This window comes from Pungitius pungitius, chromosome 14 (genome assembly GCF_949316345.1).
Source record: "Pungitius pungitius chromosome 14, fPunPun2.1, whole genome shotgun sequence".
NCBI classification, from domain to species: Eukaryota; Metazoa; Chordata; class Actinopteri; order Perciformes; family Gasterosteidae; genus Pungitius; species Pungitius pungitius.
In genome coordinates this window covers 2,413,524-2,438,960 of record NC_084913.1, presented here as the reverse complement: position 1 = coordinate 2,438,960, position 25,437 = coordinate 2,413,524, and the positions used below count along the sequence as shown (strand labels likewise).

Genomic DNA, 25,437 nt, shown 5'->3' with positions numbered 1-25,437 from the left:
TCCCCAATTTGATGTGCAACAACGCTCACCCATCTCTGCAAGGTGCATAAGACGTAACTGTTATTCGTGTCAGCAGATGCAACCCAATGATAATATTAAGACATCAAGCCTGCAGGGAATCTCCAGACGGTTAAAATGAACAAACAAGGTGTCATTGGAGCCTAATCAATACTACAAGTTTGAAACTGACTTGAGTATTCGTAAGTTTTAAAGATTTGATACATAAGGTCAAATAAACAGAACATGTTTTCACCTCTTACCAACTCAGATCATTCTCTTTGAGATATATATCTGACAGCCGTGGTGCCTCCGAGGTTCGTGGATGTGGAACCACACCACGCTGCGCTCACATTTGTGTTGCCTGCAGCCCGCAGCCACGCTGATGAAAAAAAAAAATGACGTGAGTGGTTGACGATGCTAAATGGCAGCACTTGAAATAGCCTACCTGCCCGCGCGCTCACCCACTCGCTGATACGATCACGACCCCGTCAGCAGCGTTTCAGCACCGCGGCGCCGTGGACAGCTCCCCCCGCCCCACCGACCTCCAATCTGCGGAGAAAAGTTCAACACAAACGTTTCATTTCATTCGTTCATTGCGAGAGTTTTTCTTCCCTCCCCCCTCCCCACCCCCCGAACTTTGAGGTGCTCGAACTTTAAATTGTCTCGGGAGGAGATGGATTTTAATCGACCAGCAAATGTCTCCTTTTTTGATTTCGTCGGAGGAGTTCAACTTCTCCAGGGGGAGGACACCAGGACAGCCATACCGGTCGTCCTCATCGGGATCTGCGTGTCCGGGGCTGTTGGGAATTTGCTCATTTTGATGATTTTCATCCGTGACTTTAGAAGCGGGAAGGGCTCCGAGGTGAAAGCGCTCCTCGCCTCGTTGGCCTCCACGGACTTGGCGATCCTGCTGCTGTGCGCTCCGGTCCGCGCCCTCACCTACTACAAGCAGACCTGGACCCTGGGCAGCTTTGTCTGCAGCACCACGGACTGGTTCCAGCACTCGTGTGTGATTGCAAAAACTTTAATCCTTGCGGTCACCACCAGAGCCAAACACACGCTTGTGCCAAGCACCGCCACGGGGCCCCTCTACAGCCCGACGTGGATCCACGGAGCCCTGGCGTTCATTTGGATGGTGTCCATGATGTTTCCGATCCCTCAGCTGCTTTTCGCCACTCTGGTGAAGCACGGCCGCGACACTATTTGCGTCTCCGAAATGCCGCTGTGCGCGTCTAACTTCATGAGTTTGTTCTACAAGATTTATCCAACTGCAGCCTTCGTGGCGCCGGTCATCTTCACGGTTGCCTACCACACCAAAGTGCTGCACACCGCGGTGAACAACGCGCCCACCCCGCGGCAACAGAGCAAAATTACCCTGGTTTTACTGTGTCTAAGCAGCGCCCTCGGGCTCATGCTGCTGCCGGAGTGGGGGACCTTCACCTGGATACGGCTCGGGTACAACAAACCGCCCGTGGGCTTGGTCATCTTTGCGCAAGTTCTCCTTTACGCATGCAGCGCGTTCTCCCCGGTGATCTTGATGACCATGTACGACGAGGTGCGCCAAGGTCTGGTCACCATCTGGTTCATGGCCACCTGCAGAGGCAAGAAGCGCCTCCGCGCCACCGAGTGCGCGAAAACGGAGGGGAACGCAGCGGAAGTGGGAGAAAACGCCGTCGGCAACGCGGCGTCGCAGGAGACGGAGAAGACCATCCCAGACGTGGAGCACTTTTGGACAGGGCGCAGGAATACGCACGTCGAGGAGGAGCAGGATCCGGTTCCGTGGGAGAGAGAGGAGAAGATGTTGTGAATCAGATGTACAATTATGTTTGTATTTATGTACGTATTCTTGAAGAGTTCCAGTTTAGTGTGTTGACCCACCGTGCAGACCCTCGTTCAACGGCTGTTTGCTGTCGTGAGCTTGATTAGATGTAAAATTAATCATGTAACACGTTTCTATCTACTTTAAATATTTGTTCTTGCCTGCAGTATTGGTGCACTGTGAAGTAGAACAGCTTTATTAGAGGAGGTTTGTACCCACAGACATGAAGCCAATGTAAATATCCACCGTCACTCATCAAGGAGTGATTTGTATGTGCATAACATGAATATTAAAACAAATATAAAACTGCTGTTGTGTTTCTTACTCCAAAGGTAAAAAGCCTTGAGTCTTCCTCCTTAATCACAGATTAAATACAGTTCAACCATCAAATCTCTCTATTTCATTCAGACCGATGACATGCAGAGATCACTTTATCAAAATCCCATAGAATCCATTTTTTAGGTGCATCATTATATTTCCAGTGAAAGTAGCATTTTTATAACGAAGTGGTGTCAAAGCCAGTCAATGTTTATGTCTTTATTCTTCCCCATGAATGACTTCAGTCTCAGTCACACAAACAGACAAGTCGCCAAAAAAATATGTAACGATAGTGTTATAACACCTTTATCAACCTATACTTATTAAAGATGATAAGGACGGTTTAAGATTACGTTTTTTCTCATTAGATTTGTAAATGAATAGAAAAATTAAAATCTCCTCAAAAAGTTTATCTGTTTAAAAAAACTGCTTGAACATAAAGAATAATGTTGTTTGTCACATTGCTTGGAATTAAACAATCATCGTTAAACACGATAAAACAACACGATAAAAGCAGTATAAATAAAGGGATTCTTCACATGTTTAAGTAGACCCAGAGAGTTAAAACCAGTGTGTCTTGGTTTTGGTCCGACATGGATGGAAGGGATGGTCAGTTGACCCCCCCCCCCCCTTCCTCCCCCCCTTTAACAGTCTAACCTTTCAGCGACTGTGAAAAGAAACCTGCTTTTAGTCGTCTGTGTGTTTAAAGCAGCGCCCGAGGCTCCGACGCCGCGGCACATTTGACATTTTAGTCTGCCTGAGTGAGAAGAAAGGTTAAAGGTCGCGGAAAAAACCCACAAACAAGCCTCCAAAGCTCTTCATGGCGATTGTGCTCCGGCACATCATTTATTCATCCACGACGGGCCGCGTCTCCAAATGTCCGCCTTTGGGGGTCACTCGGCTTTCCAGCTGTTATTATCCAGTTGTTAAGTCATCCATCAGAGCAGATACTGAATGGCTGACCTCAATGACGCTTTCTCAACCAATCAAGGAGTGCATTTAATGTACCAAACAAATCCTCCCACATTTCTCCTTCAACTTCACTAAAGGATGGAGGCGCTTTGCTGTCGACAACAGGGCGCTTGTAACTTTTAAGGTAAAACATTACGTTACTGATCTTGAATGTGAACGCCTCACACAACACACGTTTAACATCAGGCTGTTATTAGTGGTTTAATAAAACAAAGTACATTCATTTCTACACAGCAAATACAGTAAATTAAAGCTTTAGTATTGTAAACATAAAATGTATATTGACGATTGAAGAAATCCAGTGAAATGTTCTCTGAGATCTGACCTTTGACCCTGCAGGTGGCAGTGCAAGTCCTGCGGGTCCCAAGTGTCGGCAACACTTAACGTCCTCGTGGCTGCAGTGTGACTAAAAAGCTGCATGGTTCTTCCTCTCATGCACGGCGAGCTTCTTCATGCAGACGTCTCTGCTGAAGACCCAACTGAGTTGATCTGAACTCACCCAAAACGAAGAAGGGAATTAAAACCACGAGTGACTTGACTCTCTTTTCTTTTCATGTACTTATGCTTCACTACACTCAAGAGGGAACCATTGCACTATTTATCAGATTAATTGCCAGTTTCTATTTAAACTACACAGCACTACAGACAAGATCCGCTAAGGTGAGAAGTCAAATCAGATATTTTGATCATCCATTTCACGTTTGAAATGGGAAGATTCATTTTAATAAGTGGATTAATTTAAACTTAATTTTGAAACAAACAGCAGATTGATCGAAAATGAAGACGATGACATAGTTAAAAATTAGCTCCAAATCCTGCTACTACATTAATAATGGACAAACAATTACAATCTAAAGCTATAATATATGACTTTAGTTTAAATATGACGTGCTTCATGAGGGGTCTCGTACGTAATGACTCCATCTTGTTTTTTCCGTAGCTTTAAAGCCGAAGGCCTCGGAAGAGAACACAGTCCGGCTCTTTCTTCCTGCCCACTCATCCGTGATGGGTTGTTGATGCCACCTCCGGCTCTCGCTGTGGCTTCATTCGCAGCCATCGCGTCACAAAGGAAAGACGCAGCGCAAGATTTGAAAGGTTTGAAGCTGACTTGAGACTAAAATGGGACTCGCTGGTAGTTTAAGCTGCACTCGGGTTAGAGGAGTGCGATTCACCGCATAAAGAAGCTGTTCTGCTGTTCAGCGTCCGGTTTCCTGTTCTTTTTCAGAAGGGATTTTTCATATTCTCTTATTTTCTGTCCGACGTCTCGACATCCAAATCGCTGCTGTCGTCGTAACATAAAATAAGAAGTATATGGATTTGATCTGCTTTCATACGCACTCTTCTGACTCTCCTCGGACCGGCCCACGCTTTACATTTAGTAGGTGAAAAGAATCCAAGTAACGGTAATGTAGACAAATGAAACAGAAGAGACCGCCACCTACGTCACAAACACCAGGAGGAAATGAGATGTCACAGTACCGCCCACCCGGTTTTGATTGACAGCGGATCTCTGGCGTGTGCAGAGCTGCAGCTGCAGCCATCTGCATGTAATTCACATTTTATTCGAGGGCAACTCAGGTAACGTGCTTGAGTAAAGTTGAAGGTCAGCGTGGAAAGATTTTGGTGCCCAAAACCCTTGAATCCTCCACTTTCCATTGGTGCAGCTAGACGGGTTCTTTTTGTTGGAGCTTTTCTGCATCAGCCGACGTCGGTTCAAATGGTCTCTGTGACAAAGATGAAGATCTAATCAATAAAGTTCATTGAGGGGGTTTTTATTCCCGCCGTATCGTTCACCTCCTTCACCGATAACTGTGGGATGGCACACGGTGTGTGAATTCGATTGGTGCTCTGAAGCATCTGATCCGTGGTGAAGTATTTACGGGCACGTTTGAAACTTCACATCCCAGCAGTGCACTCAAACATCGAGCGCCATTCGGTCCCCGTGGAACAGACCTGCCGTATAATGAACTAAAGCCGGCCTGATGTCATTATCCTTCCCATAATCCTCCTGTAAATCCGATCACATGGGACCCTGTTCATGTTGTCAACTCGCTGCTTACATTAAATGAGATTATCGTCACACAAAAGACGGATCGCCTGTGGATGCTCATCAGTGGAAGCGTGTTTTTTCAGGGGGGGGGGACGTTATTGCGGGTGAACGCCGTGTGTCTCTGAATCAGCGCGTGAGCCGGTGGCGCCGCCTGGTGTTTATAAAATAGATCACCGGGACTCTTGACTCCATCGTGTCGCTGTCGAGGTCAGAGGGCAAAGCAGGATGTGCCGAGCAGGCAGACACAAGTCTGACAAGGAGGGAGTGAGGGACACACCAAGCACCACACAACACACACACACACACACACACTTTGGTCGTTTTGTTTACATTACAATTAGAAGACCCTTAAATCGTATGTGTCTGGGTCTTGTGTGGTGGGGAAAGAACCTGCTCCCCCTCAACACCAGTTCAGGGCCAATATAAATCGTTCCTTTTCTCTCTTACAAGGGTTATAAAACACAATGTTCTTCCTGATTTTAGTGAGTTGTTCTTCTGGCCCGCGGGCCCACAGAACCGCTCCTGCCTTTGCAAACGCAGCGCTGATACTTGACCTGTGACCTGACAAATAAATCTCCCAGAACCAGAGAAGTTGTTCGGGCTGAATTCTTCCAGACGCCTTCGATTCGTTTGTTCGCATACAGGTGAAACTTGAAAAATTAGAATATCGGGCAAAAATTCATTTATTTCAGTAATTCAACTTGAAACTAATATATTATATAGACTCATTACAAGCAAAGTAAGATATTTCAAGCCTTTATTTGATATAATTTTGGATGATTGTGGCATACAGCTTATGAAAACCAAATTCAAAATCTCAGAAAATTAGAATATTACATGAAATGAATAAAAAAAGGATTTTAAATACAGAAACGTCAGACCTCTGAAAAGTATAATCATGCATATGTACTCCGTACTTTTGCATTAATTACTGCCTCAATGCGGCGTGGCATGGATGCTATCAGCCTGCTGAGGTGTTATGGAAGACCAAGATGCTTCAATAACGGCCTTCAGAATTGTTTTGTCTCATGTCTCTCTTCTTTCTCTTGGCAATGCCCCATAGATTCTCTATGAGGTTCAGGTCAGGCGAGTTTGCTGGCCAATCAAGCGCAGTAACACCATGCTGACCATAATGACCATACTCGTACCCACCTAACCGGCCTCTTTGACCACTGCACTGCTGCTCCATCCAAACCCCTTTCCTTTATTCTGGGTGACCTCCCAGCATTCGTGCACCACGTCTCTCCTGACCCCTTTAGCTTCACCCACTATGCCAAAGGTAATTTGGTGCGTCTTAGACTTAGAGGCATCTCGTCTGCCTCCACCAGAAGGGCGTCTTTAGGGGTGGATTTAATTGCCCCCAAAGTCTTATGTCCTATCTAATATTTCTAATGTGCTCTTGGCAGCTGCTCCATCCACCATGGATCCATAGTCGATACACGATCGCATCACGGCCTTATAAATATCCAGCAGTGGCCACTTATCTGCCCCCCATTCACATCCAGCAACTGCTCTCATAACGATGAGCGCCTTTTTACATTTAGCTTCGATATGCTTAATATGAGTTCTCCACAAACGTGTTTCATCAAACCACAAGCCTAAATATTTAAACTTTGCCACCCTCAACTTCACATTTTTTATATTTCTTTTCCTGGTAACTAGCATATAGCAGGACTTCAGACTGCTGACATCTTAAATCCCCATTCATACGACCACTTTTCAAGCCTTTTGTGTGCTACTGACGCCCCATCATCGGGTCACATGGTCTTCTCTGTTTTATGGTTTTATGGCAGTTGGAGTCTTATTTGGTCCATTAGCGCCACCTTCTGCACCAGGTGTGCATCAGACAATATACTTTCCTCTCTTTGTCCCAAAATACCTCTCCCACCCAAATAAATACATAAATAAATATACAAATAAACTAGAAAATTAATTAATAATAAATAAATGAAATAAAAATAATGTCATATATACATATATATAAAATGAATTAATGAACTATTCCTATCCACACCCACACATACACACATACACACATATACCACAATCACCTTTGTAGCACATCTCTACATTTCCATCCGATCTGCTGGTCTTTGAGAAGGTTAACAGTATTCCACCCTGTGCTCTCACACAAGGTCAGTAGTGTCTGTCATGTGCATCCATGAACCCTGGTTCCTCATCCTCTCTCTCTGGATCTCGTACTTGCAGGAACTCAAATTGACGCTCATCTGACTCCTCCTCTCCTCACCGTTAGAGCACCGTGACCGTGACACCGTGAAGTCACATGACTTCCAGTCGGCCACAAGGAGGATCTCACTGGCCGTTTCTCAATATGCGTTCTTGTGTGGACTTTTGTTCTGGTGGACTCGTGAAACGTCATCAGTCGCAGCCCGAGTACTGATCCAATTCTAAAGTCCGCATCTGGCCGAGAACGGTCATAATACCCGGATGTGACTCGCCCCGCCCATTTTACCCGGCATGCATCGGAGCAGGCTCGTCTGTTCTTGTGAGAGACAAATATCCCAGAATGCATTTCACCTCAGCAACAGGCAACAACGACAGAGGAAAATAAACACAACTTTATGTCGAAGTTTAAAAATACTGCTATTTAAGTAACGTAATTACATTTTATGACTGAAGTTAGTTGTTAAAGCAACTTTTGTTGTTAAAGCAAATGTTTGCCAACATTCAGCCTTCGTAACAATTAGCTCCGTGGATGGAGATGTGAGGTGTGTTGGAGCTATATTTTCATTTTTGTTTATTTTGGGCTTAAGTTAATTTATAGCTTCATTTATTCATTTATTTTCTTGTTAAGGTTAATTTGGTTTATTTTGTATTTATGCTTTACTTGTATTGTCGTTTATTGGTCACATGGTGTTATGTTCATTTGCATAAGTAGGTCAAGGTGGGAGGTACTTCAGGCTAGGAGGGCATATGGTTTTTTACCAGCGTGAGAGAGGCAGCAGGAATGTCTGTGAGCTTGCTTATGTGTGTGAATAAACCTCCTCAAACTCAATCTTGTTATGGACATCACTTTGCTTTGGTACCTCTGAACCTGCGTAAAGCCTAACCATGACCTAGCCTCAAGTGGCCATTTGAGAAGTTAGTTACTATTTGTTTTGTTTAAGTTTATGGACAAATAGCCACTACACTGATCTTTTACCTAATGAACACACGGGGATGGGACTTCCGGTCGGATCCTTCACAATAAAAGCCAGGTGACGAAATTGTCTTTATAAATGGCAAAAATAAAAGGAAAAGAATTATTCTGGAAAAAAATAACCAATGAATTGAGATATTTAAATACTTTTATGTTGACAGTATTATTCATGACATAATGATGTCACACTTTTTATTTGGAGAAATCTCTAAATTTTTACAGTAAAAATATTTCATATTAGATTCAACTTTGTCATTACACATGTACAGGTACAGATTAACAAAATGCAGTTTAGCATCCAACCAGAAGTGCAACAGTAGTAGGTACAAGTATACAGATAATAATAAGTATCTTACAGATATGCAGATTGATTGAGGTAATATGTACACATTATACAGGTTGATTAGGGCATTTAAATATAAGTAGACTATAAGCAGGAGCTATAAACATAATTTACAAAAGGCAACTGGGCAAATGATAAGTTATGTAATACAGATTGAGTGAGCGTTAAATAGTGCATCATAGTTAACAAAAGCTGCCTAACGTTACTAGACTAGTGAAATGTTCAGTGCATAGTTTTTAGTGCAAACAAAGTGTTTGAGTGCAGGAAGGTCATTGATGGTGGGATTACTTCCACCTGCTGCTGGTGAAACAGGTCTTTGTCTGCCACCAGGTGGCGCTGTTGAGTTTGATATTTTTTGAGCCAATTTGGCTTAATATTTTTTTTAAATGTAAATACTTACTCAAACTCTACTTGAGCACGAGGTACTTGTACATCTCATGTCACTCTACATCTACGTTAATCCCAGAGAAATATTTAACTGATTATACTTTGAATACTTTCTTTTTAAGTATCCTTTCAATACCAGGACTCTTATGTGTATGGTAGTATTTTTCTAATGTGGTATTAGTACTTTCACTTGAATACTTCTTCCACACTTGCATTGCAAGCAAAAATAAAGTTTGTAAGTAAAAATATATAAACTGAGAATGAATTATTTGTTAGTTTTGCTTATGAAACTATTGTTTTTGCTCTCAAATCGAAAACCTTTGGTCTCGAATAAAAAAGTCTTGCTCTCGGATTTTGTACGTAGTGGGCGGGGCTTACGCCGCTGAATGAACCAGGAGTTTCTATTGGTGGATCGACTGGGCGCTCGGCGTCTGAGGAGCAACACGGAGGTAAGTGGACTTTGCATTTGGTCAAAATCATTTAAAATGCAGCAGCACTTTACGAGTGTTTTATTAGGAACAACATGAAGTGCTGCTCTCATGGGGGCTCATGTTGTTTCTCCAAGGAGGACTCATTGATGTCTTTGCTTAGTTAGTGGCTTCATGTAGGGAAGGCAACAGCTATGAATCATTTGATTAATTGATTACACTCAAACATTTATACTATCACCAACACTACCTGCGGTGACAGCTTCATTTCTTTCAATGCAGCCTGTGCAGCTCACTGTAATCTAACTATAATCACTTTCCAGTATGATGCACCTGAAGGAGGCTGCACGACATCTCCTGTCCCTGATGTCCAGGGCCACACCTGAAGAACCTCTGGGACAACGGCAGTGTTACGCCTCCACGCGGCTCGGGAGAGGAGGAGGACGCAACTACTCAAGACCACGCTACTGGATGCAGGAACCTGTGCACTAAGCACCACGAAGCTACAAAAAACACACACACGCTGCCACAACAGAGTACTGAATGGTGGGTTTATTGTCCACACAGTGATAATCTATAATGACAATACAACACCAACAATTACACACAAGTAGGTAGACACGGGATAGGAGGACTAACAGGTAACAAGGCCTGTGCCAGCGGTCTGTCAAAGAAACATAAAACAAGGACCCTGAGCTTCCTCTAAAGCTACCTACCACAATCTAACCTGTCACACCACTTACCTCACTGCTACAACACACTGGGCGACAGCCACTGGCTTCTCACCTAGTGGGTCTAGGTTTCCCTACAGGTGTATGTAGACCCCAGGGTGTCTTACCTAGCCCGGCTCCACAGGGCTCCAGGGGTAAGCACATGAACCACAGACCTGGGTGTACAACAGACCACAGTCTTAACGAGCAACATAAACCATATATTCTTTAATCTCTCTCCCAACACACCCTCCCTCCAAGGGCTCACAAATATTTTATAGTGCCGAGCTGCGCTGGATTGGCTGGAGAAACAGCTGGCCACGCCCCCTAGAACTTGTAGGTGTGTCCAACCATTCATGTAAAATAAGTTTGTGATTGAAAGTTTAGATTTCCACCCTAATTCTAAAGCTCTGTCTCAATGAGCATTGTTTTGAACTGTTTGCATATACAATGACTGGAGAGATTTATTGTGGTCTAGTTATAAACACGTTTATTAACAATCATTCAATCAATTATACAACACAAAGTACTACATGGAGGGAGTAAACGTTGTACTATTATATAACGGTAATAAAAAAAGAACTACCTGATATTAGCTTCATTAAACCTTTTCGTCAGAGGTTTGCTCAAAAAGCTTTAAAACGGAACAAACTTAATGATGTGAAATCATCTTTTAATGTAAGATAGATGACCTGAAATGTCTTCTTGAACATTGTGACACATAAAGATTAAGATTAAACTGTAATTAGGAGCCAACATCTAAATGATGATTATTGATTCATCCACAGAGGCATCGAGCACAGAGACATTAAAACACACCTCGCTGAGCTCTTTCACACGTTCATCTGCAACAGCACAAGTCCCAGAGAGCTGTGGACCCCCAGAGTCCAGACCAGCCCAGGTACCCCTCACCTGCTCCACATGCACCTACACTGTTACGTTCTGCCTCCCCAGGAGGGGAGTGGGATCCACGCCACTGCTTGACGGCATCCTGTGGCCAATAAACAGCGTGTGGTGTTGAAGGTGCAAGAAACAGACTGGGGCTTGAAGTTGGGGTTAACAGGCTTGTTTTTATTTATAGCGCTGTTAACAGGGGAAATGAGGAGAGCTGGCGGTACCAAAGCAACGAAAAGAACAAAATGCTTCCCACCCCCTTACCTGTCCTATCTCCCAACAAAACCACACTCTAAATGGCACACTACCAAGGCGCCCTAACAAAACTTACATTGGGTGGCCCAGCCAGGTGTAGCTAGTGTTGTTAGACAGGGGAGTAACACTACGTGCAGGTATGTAAACTCCGGAGCAGGACTAAACTACTCCTCACCCCCCCTGTAATAAAGACAACAAATAAACAAAGAACACGTATTAATTGCCAAATCACTGGGAATACAAATGTTATACCGTCCACCAGCACTCACGTATACACAACCAGAGTGCCACCCACCCAGGTGAAACAAACACAGGGGTACAAATACTGACAGAAGGGCATGATGGGATTGGAGATGAGTGGAAACAGCTGAACCGGATAAAGAGCGGGGGTGGAGTCAAGATGAATGGAGATCATGGATGATCAGTACCACCTGTATACACACACACACAAAACAGAACACACCCACCAACCGATACACAGAACAGGGGACGTAACAACACCCACATGGACCTCCATCAGCTGTACAGACTGAACTATGTGGTGAGCAGAGAGGAAGGTTCTCCACCAGGAGGAGACTCTCCGTCCTACAGAGGACACAAAGACACTGAGGAACCAGAACTGAACAAGGACCCAAACCCAGGATAAAGAGGTTCAGTGAATGTGGTGCTGAAGGTGTGGAGGTGGATCAGTGTGTCAGAGGAGACTCTGTAGAAGGACAGAGAGCCAGCAGGACAGTCCACATACACTGCTACTCTACCAGAGGAGGAGGAGGAGAAGATGATGTGTGTTTCTGTATTATTGTGACAGACAGAGTAAACTCCATAAGAGCACATCAGATTCCAGGACTGATCATTGTTTCCAAACCAACAGTCAAAACTGTTTCCTTTCCTCTTGATTCCTCTGTAACTCACTGATACATAAACTCCTCCGCTCCACTCGACCTCCCAGTAACAGCGACCAGTCAGACCAGTTCTACACAGCAGCTGAGGATAGTGGTCAAATCTGTCTGGATGATCAGGATATGACTGAAACTCCTCCTTCACACGTGTCACCTTCCTGTTGTTGTCAGACAGTTTGAGTTCTCTGTTTACTGTGTTTGTGTCGATTGTGAGTTCACAGGAATCTGATGAGAGAACAAGACACAATACAGCTGCAGTTATTAATCATGTGTTCATCTAGTGACATCACAGAGGTGAATGAGTGATGTCACAGTGTGATGAATCCAACTCAAAGCTCACTTACACTTCCTCAGACCTGGTGTCATCCATCGGACTCCAGCAGGCTCCACCCTGAAAGGAGGAGGGGGGTCAGAGCAGCATGGAGACATGGACATGACATCACTCTCATACACACAGCTTGGTCCTTCATGTCCACATGGACCACCTCTTCTTCTTCTGATTGGCCCATGACCACAGCTCATCATTTTCACTCATTCATCATCTGTTAGGATTACTGCATGTTAACGTGTTAGAAACCTACTACAGGCCTAAAGTACTACCAGCATGAAGTACTACGAGCATGAAGTACTACAGGCCTAAAGTACTACCAGCACGAAGTACTACAAGCATAAAGTACTACGAGCACAAAGTACTACGAGCACAAAGTACTACGAGCATGAAGTACTACGAGCACAAAGTACTACCAGCACGAAGTACTACCAGCACAAAGTACTACGAGCACAAAGTACTACGAGCACAAAGTACTACCAGCACAAAGTACTTTGAGCACGAAGTACTAAGAGCACAAAGTACTACCAGCACAAAGTACTACCAGCACAAAGTACTACCAGCACAAAGTACTTTGAGCATGAAGTACTACGAGCACAAAGTACTACCAGCACAAAGTACTTTGAGCACGAAGTACTAAGAGCACAAAGTACTACCAGCACAAAGTACTACGAGCACAAAGTACTACGAGCACAAAGTACTACGAGCATGAAGTACTACGAGCACAAAGTACTACGAGCACAAAGTACTACCAGCACGAAGTACTACCAGCACAAAGTACTACGAGCACAAAGTACTACGAGCACAAAGTACTACCAGCACAAAGTACTTTGAGCACGAAGTACTAAGAGCACAAAGTACTACCAGCACAAAGTACTACGAGCACAAAGTACTACCAGCACAAAGTACTTTGAGCATGAAGTACTACGAGCAGGAAGTACTACGAGTATGAAGTACATCAGATACAAACAACCAGAGCAGCCAGACTTCAGCACGTTGATGCTGAAGAACTGTGGACAAACCAACGAAGAAGAACAAAGCGTCCTTAGAAGCCTCCCAACACGCATCAACACGCATCAACACTTATCAACACGCACGGCGTGAGGAGGACACACAAGTTGTGTGAAACAACAGTGACGAGCTGCAGACTCTCAGTCTGAAGAACAACATCTGCTCCTGTGGAAGGAGGTTCTCTCCTGCTGCTCATGTTGTTCACAAGAAGAAGAGAAGTTCTTCATCATGTGGAACTTGAATGACCTCGTGTGTCTCAGCAGCTGGATCAGTGCAGAGTGACAAAGTGAATTTATTCATTGTGTAACTGCTCAAGCTGCATCAATGGAAGTCATTTTCAAGTAAATCCACATTCTTTACAGACTGAAAGTCATTTCTTTGAGCTGGACCACTTTCCCTCACTAACAGGGAGCCTGACTCCTGAACACCAGCTGCTTCATGCATCATGTGATCAATGATCACTGACTGATGTTTCTTCTGCTTCAACTTCAGGAGGAATTTATATCCTGTGTGTTAACTTGTAGTCGCTCAGATTGCCTCTTGTGTTGTTCTGATGACATTAATTATGAATAAAAACACACCATTTCTGATGTATTATTGACCTTTGACCTTCTTCACTGTGGTTTCACAGGTGGTTCAGTTTCTATCACCTGTAGTCTGCAGGTGAAGATGTTACAGCTCAGGTGGGTCTGCAGCCACAGAGCACTGCCTGAGTCCCCCTAGAACTTTGGTCCAGTCCTAAACAAACCTCTTTGGGCTCTGACCCCCCAGGGGGCTGTTGCACCAAACCCGGATGAGGGATAAAGTCGGATATCCAGGTTATTCTGGAGGAATTTAGCTTGACTTGGTTGAATTAAACCGGGCCAAGTAACCATGGCGATTTATTCTTTGAAGCTAACCTGCTCCAGACCAGGCTAAGAGCCAGGCTAAGATTAATCCTGCAGCTCATGGGTTAAATCAGCTGATCTGGGTTTAACAGTTATTCTGTTGTGTTCTGATGTATTTTTATTAACATTTTAGAAGTGTGTGTTTGTCACTGAAGTCCTTAGCTCACATCTTCATGACCTTCATGGCCTCAGAAGAATGTGTCACATCAAAGAGGATTTCCACATGTGGTAGAAATCAACAGGACGAGGAAATAGGAGCCATAGGAAGGCCAAAAGGAAACGGTTTAGCCACTACACATATAGTGCTTTACATGTTGCTACTCAAAGACACTTCACAGTAAAACCAGCACATTTACCACATGAACACAGATACAGCAATAAAACCAACACATAAAACAGTCAAATTAAAAGAAACTAAAACAGAGTGTACAACTTTCCTAGTGAGGAGATATTTTTAAATCCTTCCACATTCAGTCGATTGTCTGCCAGACTTTTTCTCTGTTTAATTACAGCTGCCGTATTCCTTGTTTTGCGTCTTATATGCTTCACCTCCTCATATATTTGATCAGTAGCTGATCAGCAGGTGAGAAATATGCTGCGCGGCGTCTTCTCCATTTCAGCATCAGTGAATGTGTGATGGACACCGTGGTCTACTTAAGAAAGCTGTGGACCTGCACTGATCTCAGATATGTGCACCTGGATCCACTGAGCTCCTCCTTCTCAGCGCGACTCAGCAAACGTGCAACAGATTAAGATCAAACTAAGTCAAGCTGAGCTTAATCTCTTTCTTTATTGTACTTTTGTGCAATACCCCCCTGGTCCACCATCAGCTGTTGGTTCTTCACTGAGTGTCTGTGGCCGACTGTCACCTGTAGTTTCAACAAGTCCAACTTATCATCCAGGGATCTGGCTCTCAGTGCAAAGCACCAAAACCTGAAGCTGAGCTCCTTTAAAACACCAAACATTCCTGCTGTGATGATCCATCAAGACGGTTTGAACATATTGTTTCTTTAACTGTGTCATTTAGTAATAATGTGTGACTAAAGGACAACACACACTGGAGGCAGATGATCAGCTTCTAAACATCCAGGTGACGACGTTGACTCATATCAACCCACCATGATGCCGTCAACGTGTCAGGAGACACCTCTGTCCTCTCTAATAACAACAAGACAAGGCTCCAGAGACACAAGCCTTTCATCACCTTCCTCCCTGTTTAGGGAACAGTCCTCCTGACTACTCTTCCTCAATACTTCTGTCTGTGTTGATGGTCTGATGTGGGAAACAGTTTGATGAGTCTCTGGTAGTTTGAGGTCAGCTTGGTGTCTCAGGGTCACATGACCAGACTGACAGTGGGACAGAGAAAAGGTCTCCAGCTCTACCTCCTCTACCAGACTGATGGTCTGTGGCTGCAGCAGGTGTCTTCATACCTGAGAGTCTCCAGTCTCCAGTGAGGATCCTTCAGTCCATCAGACAGCAGCTTCACTCCTGAGTCTCCTGGATGGTTGTAGCTCAGGTCCAGCTCTCTCAGGTGGGAGGGGTTGGAGCTCAGAGCTGAGACCAGAGAAGCACAGCCTTCCTCTGTGATCAGACAGCCTGACAGGCTGCAGACACACAAACCAACACACGTCACATGACCTGAGGGAGCTGTGAGGGCTGGAAGGTCACTGCAGGACTGAGATACTGTCGGCTAGTGAGGGATCATGTGACCATTATTACTTACTGGTTTCCAGACAGAACAAAACAGACAAAAAGCCCATTAACATCAACAATCTTATGTGGAGTCCAGATTGAGTTTGCTGCAGGAAGTGGACACTCCCCTATTGCATCTGTTGATTTGATTTTTCTAGTTATGTTTGGAATATATATATATATATATATATATATATATATGATTAGGGGAGAACGAGGGGGGCCACCTAACGGGTCCTTGTACAGGAAGTGAAGCGGGAGTTGTGTTTTCGCGGGTTTTGAGAGAAAAAAGTAGAAAAAGAATAAGGAAGAAGAGATCTGTAAATTGGCACTGATGCGCACTTCTCCCACTGTTCGTTGGTAAATAAAAGATTCATCGAAATCGATGCACGTCTGGATACACTTATAACTGATAAATATATTTCTTTTTCTAACAATTTAATTTTATTAAAATCATACAATAATCATATAGTAAGTAAAAAATGTACCATTGATGTAAATAAAGACCAAGTGGACATTGAATCCTGACCTGAGAGTCTCCAGGTCACAGTGTGGACTCTTCAGTCCATCACACAGCAGCTTCACTCCTGAATCCTGCAGGTCGTTGTTACTCAGATCCAGTTCTCTCAGACTAGAGGACTGGGAGCTGAGGACTGAGGACAGAACTTCACAGCTTCTCTCTGTGAGGTTACAGCCATTGAGTCTGAAGAGACAACAATCAACAAGAAAAAAAACATTTGTGTTCAAATGAAATTCTCTTTAGTGATGAGTTTGAACTAAAATGAAATCATGATGATCAAAAAACATTTGTTCTTTCACTACTTTAAAATAAGAGGAAAACATCAGTTAATTTGCTCTACTGTTAACAGGAAGTACTGTAGTATCAGTATCAGGATGAGGAAGGAAGATTTAATGTTGTTAAATACAGCTGAAAACACAAAGTTAAGTGTCTCTATCCTCCATCTGACTCATTTTAAAGAAAGATAAAGAGAGAACGAAGTGAGAAATTAATCTTTATCTTCTGATTTCATGTTTTTCATTTTTTGAATCAGAAATAAACGACCATGATGTTGACATGAAGTCATGAAGAATGAATCTAACTCTTTACTTACAAAACTTTGTTGGAGGCTTTGACCACTGGCAGCAGCCTCAGAAGAGCCTCCTCTGAAGCTGAGAATTTCTTCAGATCAAACACCTCCAGATCTTCTTGTGATGACAGTAAGATGAAGACCAGAGCTGACCACTGAGCAGGAGACAGTTTCTCTGAGGAGAGACGTCCTGATCTAAGGGACTGTTGGATCTCCTCCACTAGAGAAACATCATTAAGTTCATTCAGACAGTGGAACAAATTGATGCTTTTCTCTGGAGACACATTCTCACTGATCTTCTCCTTGATGTACTGGACTGTCTCCTGATTGGTCTGTGAGGTACTTTCTGTCCGTGTCAGCAGACCTCGTAGGAGAGTCTGATTGGTCTCCAGGGAAAGACCCAGGAGGAAGCGGAGGAACAAGTCCAGGTGTCCATTAGGACTCTGTAAGGCTTTGTCCACAGCACTCTGGTAGAGACTCAATGGTCCAGGTTCTCCTGACAGCAGATTGACACCAGAGCTGAAGAAGGTCAGATGGACATGAAGAGCAGCCAGAAACTCCTGAACACTCAGATGGACGAAGCAGAACACCTTGTCCTGGTACAGTCCTCTCTCCTCTCTGAAGATCTGAGTGAACACTCCTGAGCACACTGAGGCTGCTCTGATATCGATGCCACACTCTGTCAGGTCGGATTCATAGAAGATCAGGTTGCCTTTCAGCAGCTGATCAAAGGCCAGTTTTCCCAGGGACTCGATCATCTTCCTGCTCTCTGGACTCCAGTGTGGATCCGTCTCAGCTCCTCCATCGTACTTGACCTTCTTCACTTTGGACTGAACCACCAGGAAGTGGATGTACATCTCAGTCAGGGTCTTGGGCAGCTCTCCTCCCTCTCTGGTCTTCAACACGTCCTCCAGAACTGTAGCAGTGATCCAGCAGAAGACTGGGATGTGGCACATGATGTGGAGGCTTCGTGAGGTCTTGATGTGAGAGATGATCCTGCTGGCCTGCTCCTGATCTCTGAACCTCTTCCTGAAGTACTCCTCCTTCTGAGGGTCAGTGAACCCTCTGACCTCTGTCACCATGCCAACACACTCAGGAGGGATCTGATTGGCTGCTGCAGGTCGTGTGGTTATCCAGAGGCGAGCAGAGGGAAGCAGCTTCCCCCTGATGAGGTTTGTGAGGAGCACATCCACTGAGGAGGTCTCTGTGACATCCGTCAGGATCTCATTGTTGTGGAAGTCCAGAGGAAGTCGACACTCATCCAGACCGTCAAAGATGAACACAACCTGGAACTCTTCAAACCTGCAGATTCCTGCTGCTCTGGTTTCACTGAAGAAGTGATGAACAAGTCCCACCAAGCTGAACTTCTTCTCTCTCAGCACATTCAGCTCTCTGAAGGTGAATGGAAATGTTAACTGTATGTCCTTGTGGTCTTTGTCTTCAGCCCAGTCCAGAGTGAACTTCTGTGTTAAGACTGTTTTCCCAATGCCAGCCACTCCCTTAGTCATCACTGTTCTGATTGGTTCTTCTCCTCCAGCTGAGGCTTTGAGGAGGTTTTCTAGTCTGATGGTTGTTTCTGGTCTGGCTGGTTTCCTGGATGCTGTTTCAATCTGTCTGACCTCATGTTCTTCATTGACCTCTGCAGTCCCTCCCTCTGTGATGTAGAGCTCTGTGTAGATCTCATTCAGAAGGGTTGGGTTTCCTGCTTTAGCGATGCCCTCAAACACACACTGGAACTTCTTCTTCAGGTTGGATTTGAGTTCACGCTGACAAAATGCAGAAAGAAGTCCTGAATGAAGACAACAAAGAAGATCAATGAGTCACAGAATAGATTTTAATATGTCCTTTACTCAGAGAATGACTCCATGAATATATTCTGTCCATCTCTTGAGACATTAGTGAAGGTCTCATTCATCAGCATAGTACGTCTTTAGAGAAACCCTCTTACTGCTCTGCAGACGCTCAGCCAGCTCCTCCTGCTTCATTCTCCTCAGGATGTCCACTGAGATCTTCACAAATGCCTCTCTGCTCCTCTTTTGCTCATCATCCAGCACCTCCTCATCCACCTTCTCTAAGCATTCTGGGTAATCTGAACTCAAAACCTTCTGGATCTTCTTCAGCTCGTTCTTCACAAAGGTGAGGATGTTCTCCTCCAGCAGCTGGAACAGAACATTCTATGAATGACACCAACTAGAACCATGGAAGTCACCATCGGGTCCATGTTGGACAGATGGACAATCCACTGGTCTACAAAGTGCAGCATGGAGATGATGGTGAACTGAGAGATGTTCAAGTAGTTGTACATGTACACACCATGAAGATGGAGTCCAGGTGTGTTTGATGCTGCTGGGCAGACTCTGTGGGAACCTCTGAGCTCTCCTGGTCCTCTCTGTGGAGGAACATGAACCATCAGCTCACATGGTGTTTAGACAATCAACACCAATACAAAATATATAGGTAAAGATATATGCTTCTGTCATGATTGATCACCATGGAAACCAGATGCTGAAGACTGATGACGGACAGTTTATTAGTTGAGTGACAGCCATCAGTTTCATCTGTTTTTAGTTCTTACTGTGGGTCATAAAAACAACGTCTCCAGACCTCTGCATCTGGTACAAAGTCTTATGGAACTACTCCAACTCTCTTTAGTCCGTCCCCTGACCTCTAGAAGTCTCCTTAGATCTTCTGAAACTAGTCTTTGGACCTTTTCACAGAGTCTACTGACGATACTTCCTCCAAACCTCTGCATGGAGTCCAGAGACCACGTCAGCTGGTCCACAGAGCACTGAGTTCATTCTAATCACATGATCAGTCCCAGTCATCTGTCTCCAGAGACCTGCAGCTGTCTCCAGATGTGACCTCTGCTGATCCTGATGTGGAGGAACTAGCTCACATTGTGTTTACATCTGAGGATGTTTACAGTTAATGATTCACACTTAAACCCATAAGGACCAGTTAGATGAAGATAAGGAGTTTTGTCATGATGGATCGTCATGGAAACAACACTTTAAATAATGAATGAACATTTCTGTGATTCATTAACGACGATCTGAACACTTCTTCGTCTGTTTAAGAACTTACTTTGGGTCAAAAGAACGGGCTCCATCTTTGAAGTTATTCAGATGACCCATAGACTGATCATCTTTGAAGTTACTCCAATCATCCATAGACTGGTTACTCTTCATGGACACACAGCTGGGTCCAGGTCCAGGTCCTGGTCCCTGATGGGTCCTGGTCACACATGTAGAACCAGAGTCAGTGAGTCAAAGACGTTGGGACATGGAGACGACTGGAGGACAGTTGGAGATGGTCCTCTCACCTCTGAGCTTTGGTCTGTCTGTCATGTCCCCCACACAGAGGGGCTTCAGAGGGAGGGACACTGTCCTCTGGGTCCTCAGCCTGATTCATAGCAGAGTCCACACCTTCACACCTTCACAACAACCTGCTGGGAGATCTCACACATTATTCATCTTCATCAGGACAAACTCACAGAGCTCATTCACCTCACATTCACGTCACAGCAGCAGATGCTGTCGGCCTCTGTCACACAATCCCAACCTGCTCCCTCAGGCGACTGTGGCTTGGATCCCAGGTCCTGTTGACCTGTGTCCATGTGTCCTTGAGCAGGACACTTCACCCACATTGCTGCTGTGGCTGTGAGTCCTGTGTGAATGTTGGTCACTGATGGACAGGTGTCTCTGTGTGGTAGCTGCTGTCATTCATCAGTGTGTGAATGATGACATGAAGCCTTAAAGCGCTTTGAAGGGTCAGAAGACTAGAAAAGAGAAACAAGTTCATTCCATCCACCATTTAGCAAACTGACTCACAGACTAACATCTGTCACAGTGTTTGAGTCCTTTATGAATCATTTCCTTAAGTCAGCTTTGGATGACTGAATCGTCCCAAAGGAATTACCCAGAAGTCATTGTGACGTTAAAAATGAGACGACAAGTGAACGCAGGGAGGCGTAAAAAAAGGAAAAGTGGAGGCACAAGTGTGTTCAGGCTGTCATAATAACATGTTTACATCATTACTTAAAATGACGTCAGCAAAGAGCCTAAAAGACGTTCAAATCAGAGTAAAAAGTACCATAAATTCCCTCAATTGTAAATCATATATTTTGTTGTTGTCTCAGTGACGTAGCAGCAAAGTTCTGTCGCTTCAGATTTACACCATTTACCAAAATTCTGGACTATAAGCCGCTACTTTTTTCCTCACGCATTGAACCCTGTGACTTCTACAACGGTGCAGCTAAAGCCTGGTTCATGACTTTAATTCTGAGGAGGTTCCATAACACCAGCTGTGTGGGAACTATCTGAGCAGAAGAACCTCAGAGCACCTCTTCTCTTTGATCCCATTTGTCTTTGCATGACACCACTGTGTGAAGGAAGTCTAATCAAACATCTGTTGTAAGCACCTTGAGGTTCCTTCAGGTCTGGACCTCCTTGCTGGTCTCAAACTCTTTAGCGTAACAAAACCAAGGTGTCGATGTATAAATATATCTGTGGTGCTCAGACATCAAGAAGAAGAATCCTGCCACTGCCTGTCCATGTGATGCTGTTGCAGACCTCTTCTTCCTGCAAGAAATAAACAGAAAAGGCTACTTTGAAAACTTTATAGCTGATTCCTGATTGCATGAGAAAATCTTCCACAACGAGCGTGCACACACACACACACACACACACACACACACACACACAGCCCCTTGCTGACTTTTTACCCCTCCAGCTACATCCTACGGTAGATCATCAATAATCGGCGCGTTACCGCCACCAGCTGGTGTGCAGTGAGGACGACATGTGTGCTCAGTAAACAGAGACCCTTATTTTCTTATATTCTCCTCAGCATCACCTCCGCTGCTCCCGTTGCCTAGCAACCTGCTGAGCTTAACAATAAACTTACAGTAAATTACAAGGATATACATCTTTCTCGATCTTTCCTTTAATATATTTTCTTAAATACATGTTTTCATACGTGGTTGTGATGTAGTGCTCACTTATACTTAATGTATTTGTAGACTTTCAGCAATACTTGAATGTGTGAGAATCAGGAAACAGAGGACACAAACACGCACGCGAGAAACCAGCAGGTTGATAAACCAGTAACACCAGTGTTACACCCATACTGGTATGAAGGTAGGTTTATAAACCAGTGGGTGTAACACCGGCCTGCGGAATGCTGTCCGACAGGAAACCGCTGCTTTAGAAAACTAAACATCACCATGTCAACACATTTATGTCAGAGCAAATGTTCTCTGGCGGTTATACGGTGACGTCACAGCCTCTACGAACCAACAAATACGATTAAGAGAAGACGTTAAAAGGACATTTCCGGTTTCTCGTTGTTGGTTTAAATCGAACAAACAGTAAAAACAGTATTTCCGTGTTTCTTGTTGTTCCCAGTGAACATTTTTTGGTTGAAAAGACGTCTTTTCAACGTCTATGCCCGACGTTGAAAAGACGTTGCAAAATGGTTTAAAAGTGAAAGTTGTTTCAACGTCTATTCGTAGACGTTGAAAAGACGTCTATATTTAGACCACATATCAACGTCATTTTTAATACGGTAAAATGTCATCCTCTACTTTGTGCTATAGCATTATTTTATAGGTTCTAAAAAGAAATTACGTCCACATTTGTACGTTTACCACCGATATTAAAAATCACGTTGAAAACGGGTCTAAACATAGACGTCTAGACAACTTTCACTTTTAAACCAATATTCAACGTCTTTTCAACGTCGGGCCATAGACGTCTTTTAAACGTCTTTTCAACGGATAACTTGCTCGCTGGAAAAGTACAAGTTACACACAATCAACTGTTGACAGTCGTCAATCATGTCAACAGCCCTTAACAAGGACAACACAATTTGATTAATTTGTATTTATTCATATCAATATAACAACACTTTTCCTATACAAAACAGAATACAAAAATAAATTATATTTTGTGAAAATAAACTATGAAATTATAAGTGGAGCAACAACATGAACCAGTTAGTTTAGAATTTTGTGTTTGTAAACCATTTTTCTGAATCATTGGCACTTCATTTTCAGATTCTGTAACAAGATCTGGCTCCGAGTCACTTGAATCCGGATCGTATACCTGAAATCAGCTCCGTCTCCCTCATCGTCACTTCAATGATTCAGAATGCGCAGAACACCCCTCAGTTGCAGATGCCTCTAGTCAACAAGTTAATTCAATTCATTTTATTTTGTTCAACCCAAAATGAAAAATAGGCCAGAGGGAGCTTTACAGTCTAAACATGCAGCATCCTGTCCCAAAACCATCACATGGGCACAGATAAAACTCCCTTCAACTGGACAACACTTAAGGGTGAACAGTGGAGGAGTAAGTATGTACAGAAAGAACAACTTAAAGATGTACAGTACATTCAATTCCTGCAACAGAAATTATTCAAATATTCAGAGTAGTACACCAGGTGTAAGGCAGGACAACTGCAGGGACAAACTCCATCAGATGTAACCTCCATCCACAGGAACCTGTGAGGAGGGATGAACAAAGACTTTAGGGAAACGTGTGTAATTTGGGTTTATAATGACACTAATAAAAAAAGTTTAATAATGATAACAGCAGGAGGTGTTTGAGAACCCTTATTTATAGATTGTTTACTTATGACATTATAAACAATTTATGGCATTTCTGGAGTAACATTTCCAGGTATATTATACAGTACCATACTTTACAATGTTGCTTTAAGCATGCAGTAACTTACAATGTTTTGGCTAGCTTGTTTACAGGCCACAACTTGTTGAATTCACCTGCAATCTGTGTTTAGGCCGCGTTGCTTTAAAAACGTGTATTTTCTACATGAAATGGGAACGGCAATAATATGATATGGGTACAGCAACAACCTAACGCATAAGCAACACCAAACACACGGAAAACACTCTATGATGTTTACTTTTGGTCCAGTTCATGTTGAACGCTAGCATGCTCCGAGCTAGCATGCTCTAAGCTAGCGTGCTAACTAGCAAACTATCTGCGCTAACGCTAACTAGCTTACCAAAATAACAGTCTTTCCCGTATCGAGTGGGCAGCAGTAAAATAACTGGTTCCAGGTGTGCTTCATTCAAACACTCACGTACTTACAGAGTATTGGGGCCGGTAGCCGTGGTTGTATCAGCCCGTTCACGTCGCTCTGCTCCCGGACACACTTCCCCTCGCGCTGCACCCGGTGGAAGCTCTGCAAGCGTCTAAGAACTTGCGCATGCGCGTTACAGATGTTCTTCTTCTTCTTCTTTGGGATTTTACGGCAGCCGGCATCCAATAAGTTGCATTGCTGCCCGCGTTACAGATGTGATCAGAGTTACGTGTTTTCAACTAATGTTTGAAACGGCCCGCATTACTTTGTCCTTAAGGCATCTTGTTACGCCCCACCTGCTCTCCCGAGCCGGGTTTGGCGGCGTAACAGACACACACTCTGTATTTCCATATTCATGACGTTTTAAGAAAAATCTTAAATGCGTTGAAATCACGTCTTTGCGTAGACCAAATTTGGCCGACCAGTTCATTCATTATTATGATAATCGTAATGATATTATCGTCTCTCTTTCAACCTTACGTTACAACATGACACATACTCGAGAAATTTACCCTTTTCTAGCACTTTGAAGTTTCACGCACTTTTTCGCCGGTTGAAAAGACGTTGAAATGAGGTCTTAGACGTTCAGACCTCATTTCAACCCGATTTCAACCATATTTCAACGTTGAAATAACGTCTTGTGCTCACTGGGTTGGTTTAAATGGAACAAACATTAAAAACAGTATTTCCGTGTTTCTTGTTGTTGGTTTAAATGGAACAAACATTAAAAACAGTATTTCCGTGAGTGTCGTAGTGTTTCCATCCGTCCCGTAAAATACGCAATGGTCCCGTTTTGGATCAATATCCCGTCGGCCGTAGCGTCCATTAACAACAAACACACACTAAAGCACACACTGTGCATCACGGGACGTACTCACAGGACGTGAAGATGTTAAAGTGAAGCTCCGTGACTTCCTGCAGATTCTCTCACTTCTTCTTTCTAACTTTATTGGCGGTAGATAATCAATAATCGGCGCGTTTCCGCCACCACCAGGGGTCCGTTTCTAGAAGCAGGTTCAGTTTGTTCACCCCGAGATGAAGGAAACTGACTGGTAACTGAACCTGTGAACCTCACCTGGTTCTTTCACTGGC

The 25,437-nt window shown here is 43.9% G+C and overlaps 2 protein-coding genes across 2 annotated transcripts; one reads left to right on the top strand and one right to left on the bottom strand.

Annotated features, from left to right (window-relative positions):
- Positions 1 to 273: 273 nt before the first annotated feature.
- On the top strand, positions 274 to 2,220 carry LOC119227159 (G-protein coupled receptor 151). The gene has a single exon (XM_037485657.2). It carries the CDS (start codon positions 674 to 676, stop codon positions 1,805 to 1,807), a length of 1,134 nt encoding a protein of 377 aa, XP_037341554.2. The 5' UTR covers positions 274 to 673; the 3' UTR covers positions 1,808 to 2,220.
- A 10,118-nt stretch (positions 2,221 to 12,338) lies between these two features.
- On the bottom strand, positions 12,339 to 25,437 carry LOC119227876 (NLR family CARD domain-containing protein 3-like). The gene is made up of 10 exons (XM_062557468.1): positions 25,224 to 25,437; positions 21,662 to 21,821; positions 20,564 to 20,689; positions 20,326 to 20,475; positions 19,555 to 19,630; positions 19,190 to 19,400; positions 17,266 to 19,030; positions 16,683 to 16,856; positions 15,892 to 16,065; positions 12,339 to 12,626 (listed from the first exon to the last, which is right to left on the bottom strand). Exons 3-10 carry the CDS (start codon positions 20,650 to 20,652, stop codon positions 12,572 to 12,574), a joined length of 2,694 nt encoding a protein of 897 aa, XP_062413452.1. The 5' UTR covers positions 20,653 to 20,689; positions 21,662 to 21,821; positions 25,224 to 25,437; the 3' UTR covers positions 12,339 to 12,571.